The 13,071-nt window shown below is 31.0% G+C and overlaps 2 protein-coding genes across 2 annotated transcripts in view; one reads left to right on the top strand and one right to left on the bottom strand.

The window, feature by feature from the left end:
* The window catches only part of LOC139514647 (uncharacterized), a 369,289-nt gene that overhangs the window by 337,257 nt on the left and 18,961 nt on the right, over positions 1 to 13,071 (top strand). The window lies entirely within an intron of this gene.
* The window catches only part of LOC139514626 (gamma-tubulin complex component 3 homolog), a 39,353-nt gene that overhangs the window by 22,266 nt on the left and 4,016 nt on the right, over positions 1 to 13,071 (bottom strand). The window contains exons 2-13 of the mRNA XM_071304072.1: positions 12,706 to 12,751; positions 9,034 to 9,095; positions 8,835 to 8,902; positions 8,117 to 8,203; positions 7,244 to 7,467; positions 6,059 to 6,138; positions 5,408 to 5,485; positions 3,758 to 3,876; positions 2,931 to 3,056; positions 2,136 to 2,204; positions 1,446 to 1,575; positions 590 to 684 (exon numbers count right to left, since the gene is read on the bottom strand). Coding sequence (XP_071160173.1) covers positions 590 to 684; positions 1,446 to 1,575; positions 2,136 to 2,204; positions 2,931 to 3,056; positions 3,758 to 3,876; positions 5,408 to 5,485; positions 6,059 to 6,138; positions 7,244 to 7,467; positions 8,117 to 8,203; positions 8,835 to 8,902; positions 9,034 to 9,095; positions 12,706 to 12,751 — 1,184 coding nt within the window. The remainder of the gene's footprint in view (positions 1 to 589; positions 685 to 1,445; positions 1,576 to 2,135; positions 2,205 to 2,930; positions 3,057 to 3,757; positions 3,877 to 5,407; positions 5,486 to 6,058; positions 6,139 to 7,243; positions 7,468 to 8,116; positions 8,204 to 8,834; positions 8,903 to 9,033; positions 9,096 to 12,705; positions 12,752 to 13,071) is intronic.

The following is a 13,071-nucleotide window of genomic DNA, read 5'->3' as shown; positions in this document are numbered from 1 at the left end:
AGAAAAACATGGCACACTTAACGGACACATTATTAGGATTGTAAGTAAACCACTTTTTGCTCTTACTCCTCTTACATGCTGACTGGGTGGGTTTTTTTTTCAAATATCAATGCAGCAAATTTAAAGATCACAAATTTTTAAAGGAAATTAATGGAAGGTCATCATAATGTAAATAATAGGACATAAAAAGTAAGATGACAAACAGTCTTTCAAAGTGTTTACAAGCAAAATAATGATTTCCTGATATGTAAATAAGATCTGCAGACTTTTATTCTTTAAATGTTAACCAATATTTTCCAAGTTGTGTGACAAAATATAATCTATTATGAAAATATATAGGATTCCATTCCAACCAAGCTGATGTCAAATAAAACAGACTTCTTGTGTTCTGATCTTTAAAGATATTTACTTCAAGTACTTCAGGGAAAAGAAGAACAGAAATCTTAATTTAGAATAATAAGAAATCAGTAATAGTTTTGGTAACAACGATGATAGAAACTAACAAATGTGCTAAAATAACATTATCAATGTACACAAGCTATTCAAAATATATACCAACATTAAAAGACAAAAGAAATTTGCCACTTACCATGGTTAGAATATGCTTAATGAGTGATGCAATAAATGGATCTCCATGTAACATATAGGAATAAACTGAAGATGACAAAGCTCCACCTTTTTTACCTGAAAAAATATCCATGAAATTGTACCATAAATCAAATAGCTAACCATCAACCGCAAGATTTTGAAAAATATAACTTATGTCAATATTTTCAGAGCTGTTTCATAAGTCATATATGGGTCCCAGGGGAATCACTTTGAAATCTCAAATATGAATGCGTACCAAGTATAGTGAAAATATAAGTATAATTCTAACTTGACCTCTATAGGTTGTAATCATATTTTGAAAGTGTCATCCCTAGTACCATGTATATTTAATTGGAGTTTTAAGGTTTCTTTTTTTATGTTTGAAAAGTTAAAATACTGACCACATGTCGTAACAGCATGATACTATAGTGAACAAAAACTTATAAGCAATTAAGAGAGAAAATTGTAAAAAATGTTGAAGGAAAATTTTTGGATAATCATAGGTATATAAAACAAATGGAAAATATTGTGAAGAACATCAGAATGATAGATGAATTATACAAAGATAGAGACATCAATCACTTTTTCAGGTATTATACTTCATTTAATGGTTTAGTCACGGTAATCTTGTTTAAACTGAATGATTACTTTAAGGTTTGATTTTTTCAAACCTTCAATTCAGGTTTAATACTTGAAGGTGAATTCATACAGATTTGCATGTCAAAATATGGTGTTATTTTTTCATGGAATGTTGAAAACTACTTCATGTCTCTCTTCAATAACATATTTTGTATTATCAACTATAAATAAATACCACCACACTACTAGTATGACAGAATGTAATATTTCTATTTTACCTTTGCAACCATCCACCACAGTTGCTAGTGTTTTAAGTCGGTGTAAAGGATCAAATGTCCAGACAAACAGCTGTCGTAATGAGAGACCAGTGAAACCAAGACCTATTCCTTGGTCCAATTCTTGGTGTAGCTATAAAACATAATGCAGTAATTATAAGTAGAGATCCAACTATAACTTTGTAATCAATAACTTTTGTTTACAAATAATTAGAAAACCTTAAATCCTTGCTTGAAAAGATAAAGCAGAGGAGCAAATAATTGTTTAACTATTATGTTTATAATGTATTCATAGTTTAATTTCCCCTAATCTATCAAAATTCTCAACTAAAGAACAAACTGACAAACCCAACATTTAAATAAAATAATTTCATTTCCTCAATTTATTTATCATTAATATAACTTATTAAATAGTAGATAGACTTCCATATAGTTTGATACTCAGCTATAATTTAATTTTGGATGTAACGCATCTTCAGCTGATTGGCTGACGTTATTTTGTTATGAGCCCATCATCAACGTTTTTTCATGGTTTTCTACGGTTTAAAATGGAATTTAGAATTAAATTATAAGAAATGACTTATATTTTTTCTCTCTATTCGAAATAACATCAATCTTGGTGTATTTTATATTCCAAACCTTGAGCCCTTTGAATGTAATCCATTTCAGGTTGTATCTGTTAAGAGTACCTACCTGGGATTCTAATACAGCTATCAATCTGTAGTATTCTGTAAGTTCTTGATGTAATGATGCACAAAAACTCTTTAAATGTAAAATACAAAAATTGTGAGTAAACTATTTATGAAAACAAGAGTACACTTGCTTTACTGTCAGATTTTGATTAAATTTGGTGTTAAAAGTTTTTTGGTCAAGGTCTTACTAAATGCATCACATAAAATTAACATTTTCAATGATCCATGTAAAATAAACCCAGGGCAGATTATCTAGGTCAGTTAGACATGTATCTCTTCCAATCATTCTATATATCAAATATAGATAGTGATCTATTACTTACAGTAACCTACCGAAAGAATTCATGTTTCTATATTGATTATGTGATCATGGTTAAAACATTTGAAATGTTCTGGCCTTCAATGATCTCATAGATTGTTTAATCAGAATTAAGATATGTCTTTGCCATTTATAAATTTATTTCCTAATAAATGACTATCAAAATCAAACTTTTAAAATCTAGTGGACTACATGTCTATGGGCTTGTTGACAACATGACATAAATATAATACACATAAAAAGGTGTTAACCAATGTACATGTATCTCCATAGATCTAGTTTCTGCTCTACGTTATAGGTCTCATTGTAAATTTATGATGAAGAACATAAATTGCTGTATTGCTGTACAGCTTGCTTCTGTTTTTGTAAGTTTGAGTAATGATTTTGTGTTAAGAATTAATACACCATATTCTTTCTTTTCCATTATAAAGATTAATCAAACAGGTTTATATGATAAATCAAAATAGCCTAACCTACCTGTCCAACAAGACCAAATGTTTTATCAACCGTTTTGGTCTCCACATAATTTTTAATCTTTTTAAACAACCAACCACATTCTGCTAGTTTACCTACTAACTGTCTAACAGCTTTTGGAATTCCAGCCTGCAAATATAAAATATTATTATAAAAAAAGTTTAATATTTGATTATTTGTTGGGGCTTAAACCCCCTCTTTTGCATTGATGACGACAGCAAATTTCTACTGTGGAGGAACCAAGCTGATTTTTTTTTTTTTTTTTTTTTTAGAGTTTCTCACCATCTTCTACAGTTACCACAACACAATAGAAAATGTTTAATCATCATTTTAACAGTAAGAACTATATATATTGACCCAGTAGTTTTAAGAGAAGTAAAAGTTAACAGATAACGTACAACACAAAGTCATCCAAATTATTCACATGTCCATTTGAGTCAAATATACAGGGAAATCTCTTAACTCGATTTGACCAATTATGACTCCAACTTATCTTGTGAAACAACTTCCATTCAGGTCATCCTACAAATAAATAATACTTACATACCAGAACAAGAATATGTTCAAAGTACATGGATGCCCCATCCGCACTATCATTTTCTATGTTCAATGGACCGTGAAAATGTGGAAAATCTCTAATTTGGCATTAAAATCAGAAAGATCATATCAAAGAGAAAATGTGTTCTAAGTTTCAAGTAGATTGGACTTCAACTTCATCAAAAACTTTAACCTGAAGCGGGACGGACGGATGGACAAACGAATGGACAAATGCAGACAAGAAAACATAATGCCCATAAATGGGACATAAAAATCAGTAATCAGTTGTTTACCTGTGAATCTATTCTGTATGCATCTTTTGATGGATCAAACTTTATCCATTTTCCATCAATGCCTTGGAAGGTATAAACAATATCTTTGATTAACTCTGATTCTGGCAATTCATAAGAGGCTAAAACAAAGAAAGTTTGACTATTATATAGCTAGATAGTAATTTGTTGATATATGATAAATCATAAGACACCATTTTCTATACAGTTCATACATGATATTGTTATTTATCAGCCAATTATGAGTATCTTGATATCATTAGAGAAATGTCTGATATAGCAATGTACAAGTGATTTTTGTATGGCATCAATATTTCATGTGTTGCAAAATCTCTGGTGAAGTGTCACAGATTTCAAAAAAGTGATAAGGTCTCTTGATGTGTGAACTTGATTGAGTAACCCAAAAACTGAATAAAGTCCAAAGGGCTTAATCTAAATCCAAACATTTGTTATTCCCAACCCCCCTCCTACATTTACTCTAGTAACTATGTGTTTTTTGCACAACAATATGTCAGCAAAATTTGCATAGTGTTTATATAAGTTACAAAAGTAGATTCTGCAATAGTCTTTTTAGAATCTAAACAAAGTCAATATTCTAACAAACCAGTCACATTCAAGTATTTGTATAATTTTAAAATTAATTTTATAACTGAACTTAGTTTACATAAGCTAAATAAATTAGTAATTTTCATCATATATTTTTTGTGTGTAAGAAATCAACTACTATATTTTACAGTGCAGTAATTGATTAAGTAAATACATACTATTATCTCCCCTGTTAATAGGTTTCCCTGATTCTATTTTAGTAGACAGTGCAGTAATTGATTCAGAAAATACATGCTATTATCTCCCCTGTTAATAAGTATCCCCTATTATATTTCAGTTGACAGTGCAGTAATTGATTCAGTAAATACATACTATTATCTCCCTTGTTAAAAGGTATCCCTGATTCTATTTCAGGGCTATTCCAGAAAAAAATGTAGGGGGGGGGGGGGGGGGGGGGGGGGGGGGGGGGTTGGAAGGCACATTGTATTAATAATACATGGGTGATGGGTATCAGAGCAACTTTTCACACTATAATGCACTATAATTCTCAATTACAATTGTCTGGGTGGCGGGTGCTGACAAAAACTGCCTTCTAACCCCCCCCCCCCCCCTCATACATTTTTTTCTGGAATAGCCCTCAGCAGACAGTGGTGCAATAATTGATTCAGTAAATACATACTATTATCTCCCCTGTTAAAAGGTATCCCTGATTCTATTTCAGCAGACAGTGCAATAATTGATAAAGTAAATACATACTATTATCTCCCATGTTAATAAGTATCCCTGATTCTATTTCACTAGACAGTCCAATAATTGATTCAGTAAATACATACTATTATCTCCCATGTTAATAGGTATCCCTGATTCTATTTCAGCAGACAGTCCAATACTTGATTCAGTAAATACATACTATTATCTCTCTTGTTAATAGGTATCCCTGATTCTATTATAGTAGACAGTGCAGTAATTGATTCAGTAACTACATACTCTTATCTCCCCTGTTCATAGGTATCCCTGATTCTATTATTTATGATTCAGAAAATACATATTTTTATCCCGGATTCTATTTCAGCAAACAGTGCAAAAATTGATTCAGTAAATACATACTATTATCTCCCCTGTTAATAGGAATCCCTGATTCTATAACTGTTCTAGCACCTCTTGGCATTAAGGATGATTCTGTACCTAAAATAATCATAAACAATATTCTATTGCCTTATAAATTTAATACTTCCTGATATTTTATTTCATTCTTACTCATTCTTTTGATAGGCTCATGAATATCTACTGTCTAGTAACTTTACTTGTATACCTACAGTAGTGACACTTCCACCTCACATTTGTTAAAACACATAACCTTATTGGAAGAATTTAAAAAAAAATAATAAACTTGGTTGGTATCGCATTGAAAAGAGCACAAAAACACTGAACTCGGAGGAAAACTCACAAAGTTTCTAATCAAATGGAAAAATCAAAAGCTGAAACACATCAAACGAATGGACAACAACTGTCATATTCCTAACTTTGTACAGGCATTTTCTCAAGTAGAAATTGGTGGATTAAACCTGGTTTTATAAATAGCTAAACCTCTAGCCTGTATGACAGTCGCATAAAATATTCGTGAAATTAAACAAATATGTCCTTTAAACAATCTTATGTGGTGAATATTAGAACCCTTGTAGTTTGTTTTGAAGTTCATTTCACAAGCTATGTATTTTTCTACAAGCATATTCCTTATACATTATTCTGCTACTTTACCTCTGTCAGTCAGCGTGGAAGCTAATCTCATGCCTGTACTTCTACTATTTCTGTCTTGGTCTACATGGGTGAAAGTTGTCCTGTCAAATACATAGTAATATCATTAGCAGGACAATTTATTCTGTAATTTTAATATTTAACCCTTTCGCCGATGAGTCCAAGTTTACCGGGATTCACGCTTCAGACAGCTGACGATGAGTCCCGTTTTACCGGGATTGGAATACCTCTTTTATGTTTCCCGCTTAAAACAGTGCAAACATGAGTTATCTTTCTTTGATGGATACCCGGATGAAAGTGTAAACATTGCGCTTCCGTTTGTTGAAAACTGTGTCAAAATCAGAGGAAATTTACGGAATTTACGAGAATTTGAAATGAGGGAACATTTTTTTTGAAAGAATATGGAAGAATTGAAGCCAAACTAGTATACTTTTTTGACTTAAAATGTCGTTTTAAGTACAAAACACTTGGAATGGACATCGTTCAGTGTGAGGAATTTGTACAGCCTCATAAAAAATTTCAAAATTTTGCCGTTTTGGGTTAAAAAATTACGATTTGGGGTCAAAGAGCAGAATTTTGAGAATTTCACCTAGAAAATGCCAAAAATTTGAATATTTTAAGAAGAAAAAATTATTAAAACATGAATAAAACTGTGAACATGGTGTTAGTGAATGAAATAAATACACAAATAACTACAAACAAGTTTTTATTGACATTTATTATGAAGATCTCCCACTTGAGTAATAGTAGCCAGGGAAGCCATCGTCTCAGAGTAGCTTCTGTCTGGGCAGCAATCGGTGAAAGGGTTAACAAACATAAAAAAAAAAAAATATAATTTTTTTTCCATATCAGACACAACTTTTTCATTATATATAACATAAATATTTTGAATATTCACCTTTTCAACGGGCCATAATTGTATAATGATAAGGAGTTATCCAATAGAATTGTAAGTAATATACCTAAAGGTATAATAATAATAATTTTTCGCTCCAGTGGAAGTAAATCAACTGATTTTATGTACAAAGATTTTGACATTTTTCTTCATGCATCACTTATAAGTCTTTGGGAAACGAAAAGTGGGTGTAATAAGCCTGATATCCTTTGATGCGTATAGTGTAATGTATAGTGAAAATTCAAAATTCAAAATGAAATGACATTAAGAAACAAAAATAATGTTACACATACACAGGTAAAAATGACTGTGGTACAGGTGTTGGATCGTTACTGTTTATGTCACTGCGTATACTACTAATACCACTGCTACCAGAGGAGTGTGTCATCGACTGCAGTGAAGTGACATCTCTGCTACCTGGAGTAGGGTGCTGCAGGTGACGTAGTGCTGGATTGAACGGTGTTGATGTAGCATGAGAGGGTAGTCCAACTCCAAATACAGAACTTCCCAGTCCACTCTGTTAGAAGTAATATATATAAATATCACAATAACTTAGATAACATTAAAAGTATGCAAAAATATTATTTGCTATTGTATGGTTTTGGTTTACAGCACTTTAAATTTTGACCGTGAGTAAAAATATTTTCATTCTTTATGTTTGGGATTGTCATTTAACTGTCAGATAAAATACTACCAGAATTAGCACCATGTAGAATTAACATGCTATACTCCTAGTGATCAATCTACATCAGTCTTCCTTAAAAAAACTTTTGATTTAATTTGAAATAAAATCAGTTTCCACAAAATGTCCATATACATGTATAAGGCTTGGAACTCCACTTTAAAAAGATTTGTCAGATATTATCATGACTAAAACAAAATGCTGGTTTTCCAGGTAAATTTAAGGATCAATTATTATGAAAGGCATTTGTAAACTATTAACAATGCCGACAGAAAAGCAATAGTTGAGTTAAACCTACCATAGATCAGGAGGTATTAATGTAGAACAAACACAACTTTTATATGAAGTGCTGGGAATGTGATACCAACATTGTGCTACAGCTACCATTGTCTCAGTGGAGACCATCATTACAGTATGATACTATCATTTCTGTATTATCTATATCAATCTATAAAAATAGAACATGTTTCATAGTTAAACTTACCCTGCTGGTTGAATTGTCTGATTTAGGTGCACTGTCAGCTAATGACAGTAATAAATGTAGGATAGACCATCTATTTCTTAACACTCCCTAAAATAGAAATTGAATATATCAATTTAAAATTTGATTCTCAAGGTTTCTTAAAAAGTGATAACTTATTCACAATTTTTTATGGAAATAAGAGGAAAGATGAGGATTTATTACAATTATAATTAAAATAAAATCAAGAATCCAGAATCAATTCTCACTCCTTAACTAATCTAGTAGTACAGCTGGTCGGCTAATAATAAATGTAAATAAAGAAACAAATCAGCTGACTGAGATCAGTGATTACTCAATATCCTCAGACACAACTCATTATCAAAACATAAATTGAACATTTGCTAGGTTCCCTGTTTAAATCAAAGAAGACATAAAGACATTGTTGTATTTATTTGGTTTAATCTTTAACAGTATTAGTCCTAGATCACTTTAAAAATCATGATTTTTCTTGTCACTTACCATTTTTGGTTACCTTTAATTGAAATTCACAAGTTGTCTCCCTTATACTGATCTTGATAGAGACACACTTTGCTGTGAAATCAGTTGGCAAGCAAGTTTTAGTGATTTTCAAAAATCTTTCAGAACTAAATTAGTCATTTTGTTGGCAAAATTATGGACGGATTGCTAACATAACCAATTTTTCCTAACAATTTACTTTGAACAAGTTATTCCTTTTTACCTGTGACTGAAGTTTTCTATGAAGATCTGAGAATACAGCAGCATCACTCTCCCTTCCTCTTCTGACTACTAAAATATATAATAAAACAGATACAGAATATTAACTGAACAATCTCTATTGTTAAAGATTTTATTGATATTTGAAAGAAAGGTAAATTTGCCATTCCAATAATGCTAATACAGTTACAAGTTATACTTACATCTCCTTTTAATTCTTTCTGCAACCTGTATTTCATCATTTTCAACTAATGGATCAACTTTACTGAAATTGTAAGTTAAAACAAATAAACTTTATTAATTGCAAATAATGATATTAAATAAATTCAATACAGTACTCATGTATTCTTTGATATCTATAAAATAACCTCAGGCTCTAAAGAGCTTGTGTTGTTCACTTAGGTCTATGAGCATCTTCAACAATGGAACTTCTCCAACATTGTGGACTAAATCGAAGTCATGACAAAAATCTTGTATTGCTTTTAGTTTTTTCTTTACAGTTCTCTACAGTGAATTCATTAATATTCGTTGGATACCAATTTTCGTGGATTTCATGGGTACCGGGAAACCACGAATTTAAATATTCAACGAATTGCAGATTTTATAAAGGAATATAGGCATACTTTGTCAAAACCACGAAATTAAACATCCACGAATATGCAACTTTTCCTCAAACCACGAACATTGGTACCCACAAAAATAAATTAATCCACAGTATATTCTTTAGTTTCTGTCCAAAACTCAAAAAATGTTACAACCAGGTGCTCCGCAGGGCGCAGCTTTATACGACCGCAGAGGTCGAACCCTGAACAGTTGGGGCAAGTATGGACAAAACATTCAAGCGTGATACAGCTCTGAATTTGGATTGTGATCAAATTTTTGACATTATATGTTTTTTTTTACACAAAACAAATGTCAAGATTTTACAAATCAATTAAAGATTTCTTCAAACTTTTTAAATCTAAAATTAAATAGTTGACACAGCATAGGTTTCTGACACAGAATGAATGTGGTCTAATGAACTTAAAAGTTTTTTTTTTGCCTTTGAGCAATTCACTATGCTGTTGAATATTAATCCTCTCAAAAAAATGTTTGAAGAAATTTTCTTTTTATTTATGAAATCTGAAATGAGAAAAATTTAAACCCCCCCCCCCCCCCTTTTTTTTACATCCCCGTTTCCCTTTTTCCAAAACTGATATCAATTCAAATTTCTAATGGAGTTTGCAACAATAACTACTCTTTTAAATACATCATAAGATATTAAAATGTAAAATAAAGTGCTTGTTATCACTGAATGGTAAAGATTGGTTGGTAGTAAAAGTGAATATACATTGTTTATTGTATAAAACAATAAAAAAAACTTCATCAGCAACATTTTATATTGGCAAATTTCCAATGAAGTTATTTACATAAAGTTATTGGCAAATAAAAATAGAAAATGACATCATAGTCATGTCTGGCAAATGTCCAACATACATTATCTAAAAACATTTTAGATAAGATAAGGAAAAAAAGCTTCATCAGCAACATTTTATATTGGCAAATTTCCAATGAAGTTATTTACATAAAGTTATTGGCAAATAAAAATAGAAAATGACATCATAGTCATGTCTGGTAAATTTCCAACATATATTATCAACTACTATTCTATACAAAGAAAGATAACTCCAATTGAAAATTAATTGCTATTGCACAATATTGTGCAATTAGATATTTCTTGCTATTGTGCAATACTGTGCAATTGAAAATTTCTTGGCTGCTATTGCACAATACTTGATACGGAATCCTGATTTGGACCAACTTGAAAACTGGGCCCATAATCAAAAATCAAAGTACATATTTAGATAAAGCATATCAAATAAGCCCAAGAATTTAATTTTTGTTAAAATCAAACTTAGTTTAATTTTGGACCCTTTGGACGTTAATGTAAACCAATTTGAAAACGGGACCAAAAATTAAGAATCTACATACACAGTTAGATTTGGCATATCAAAGAACCCCAATTATTCAATTTGTGATGAAATCAAACAAAGTTTAATTTTGGACCCCGATTTGGACCAACTTGAAAACTGGGCCAATAATAAAAAATCTAAGTACATTTTTAGATTCAGCATATCAAAGAACCCCAAGGATTCAATTTTTGTTAAAATCAAACTAAGTTTAATTTTGGACCCTTTGGACCTTAATGTAGACCAATTTGAAAACGGGACCAAAAATTAAGAATCTACATACACAGTTAGATTCGGCATATCAAAGAACCCCAATTATTCAATTTTTGATAAAATCAAACAAAGTTTAAATCTGGACCCTTTGGGCCCTTTATTCCTAAACTGTTGGGACCAAAACTCCCAAAATCAATACCAACCTTCCTTTTATGGTCATAAACCTTGTGTTTAAATTTCATAGATTTCTATTTACTTATACTAAAGTTATGGTGCGAAAACAAAAAAAAATGCTTATTTGGGTCCCTTTTTGGCCCCTAATTCCTAAACTGTTGGGACCTAAACTCCCAAAATCGATACCAACCTTCCTTTTGTGGTCATAAACATTTTGTTTAAATTTATTGATTTCTATTTACTTAAACTAAAGTTATTGTGCGAAAACCAAGAATAATGCTTATTTGGGCCCTTTTTGGCCCCTAATTCCTAAACTGTTGGAACCAAAACTCCCAAAATCAATCCCAACCTTTCTTTTGTGGTCATAAACCTTGTCAAAATTTCATAGATTTCTATTTACTTAAACTAAAGTTATAGTGCGAAAACCAAGAAAATGCTTATTTGGGCCCTTTTTGGCCCCTAATTCCTAAAATGTTGGGACTAAAACTCCCAAAATCAATCCCAACCTTCCTTTTGTGGTCATAAACCTTGTGTTAAAATTTCATAGATTTCTATTCACTTTTACTAAAGTTAGAGTGCGAAAACTAAAAGTATTCGGACGCCGACGACGACGACGCCAACGTGATAGCAATATACTACGAAAATTTTTTCAAATTTTGCGGTCGTATAAAAATTATCCATTAAGAAAATCAGTGAATCACTCCTATAAAGAGTAACCAACAATTTCAACATTTTACTTATTTAAAGAACTTGTCTTATAACATCTTTCATGGTTTTCAAGATAGTAGTCAAAGCCATAACATATTTGTAAAAATCATCATAACAGGGCAAGTTTAGAGTCTTCTGACAATTTCAACCACAAGGATTTATTTGTAGGTCTTATCTTGTTAATCAATATTGGTAAAGAAAGTTTCTTTCTATCTTTTATAGTTTTGTAGATCTTATTAGGTAAACAGGAAAAATAAATGGTAGAATTAGTCATTAAAGGGCCATATCTCCTATTGAAAGCCATCCGAGAGTTTTGAAGTAAATAGACAATATATTGACTGCATCTTTAAATTTTTGCCCCCAACTGATTTTCTCATTTCATTGGAGCTATCAAGATAAATGACCAAACTTACATTTTATCCCTACTTTCTTTTTTTATAGCCCTGTCAACCATGAACTAATGATGTTTGTGGGCAAGTTTGGTTACATTTTGGAAGTGCACTTCAGAGATGTATGTAATAGTTAACAATGATGACATACACCAAGTGATTAGAAAAGCCAGGTGAGCTAAAAGTATGAACTAATAAACATTTATATCATAACTTGTTGGTCATGTTGGTAGTGTATTATTTTTGAAATCATAATACAAAACTACCAAATGTGATATTTTCCCAGTTTATTAATAAAATAAATATTATACTCTGACAGATACATGTATGTGCACACAACACATGTTTGTATTAACCTTCATTAGGTACACACATATAAAATATTGGGTATCTAAATACATTAAATGAACTATCAGAACTGGTTGGATTGCATGTATCTTACCTTCCAACTATCCTTAATGCATGCTGAAGAACTGGTAAAATAACATCTACAAAAATAGACAAATACATCATTACCTACGTATTCTAAAGCAAGAAGTAGACTGAATAATACAGAAGTTCCATATTTAACTATGTACATTTTTGTACATGTGTATACACAAACTGTACAGTAAGCAAAAATAAATAAACAAGCCTTTATTCATTTCGAATGCTTGATAACATAATAAAAATGAATATTCCTATACATTGTAATCCATACTAAATGTGCAAGTTTATAATCAATCAGTTCAGAAAATTTCTCAAAAGAAAAGTCAAGAATGTACATGTAAGTACAATAATGTCAACTGTTTGCAAATGGTGATTGTTT

Source organism: Mytilus edulis, chromosome 3 (assembly GCF_963676685.1).
Source record: "Mytilus edulis chromosome 3, xbMytEdul2.2, whole genome shotgun sequence".
NCBI classification, from domain to species: domain Eukaryota; kingdom Metazoa; phylum Mollusca; class Bivalvia; order Mytilida; family Mytilidae; genus Mytilus; species Mytilus edulis.
The sequence above is the reverse complement of the archived record's forward strand: the minus strand, read 5'-3'. Positions and strand labels throughout refer to the sequence as shown.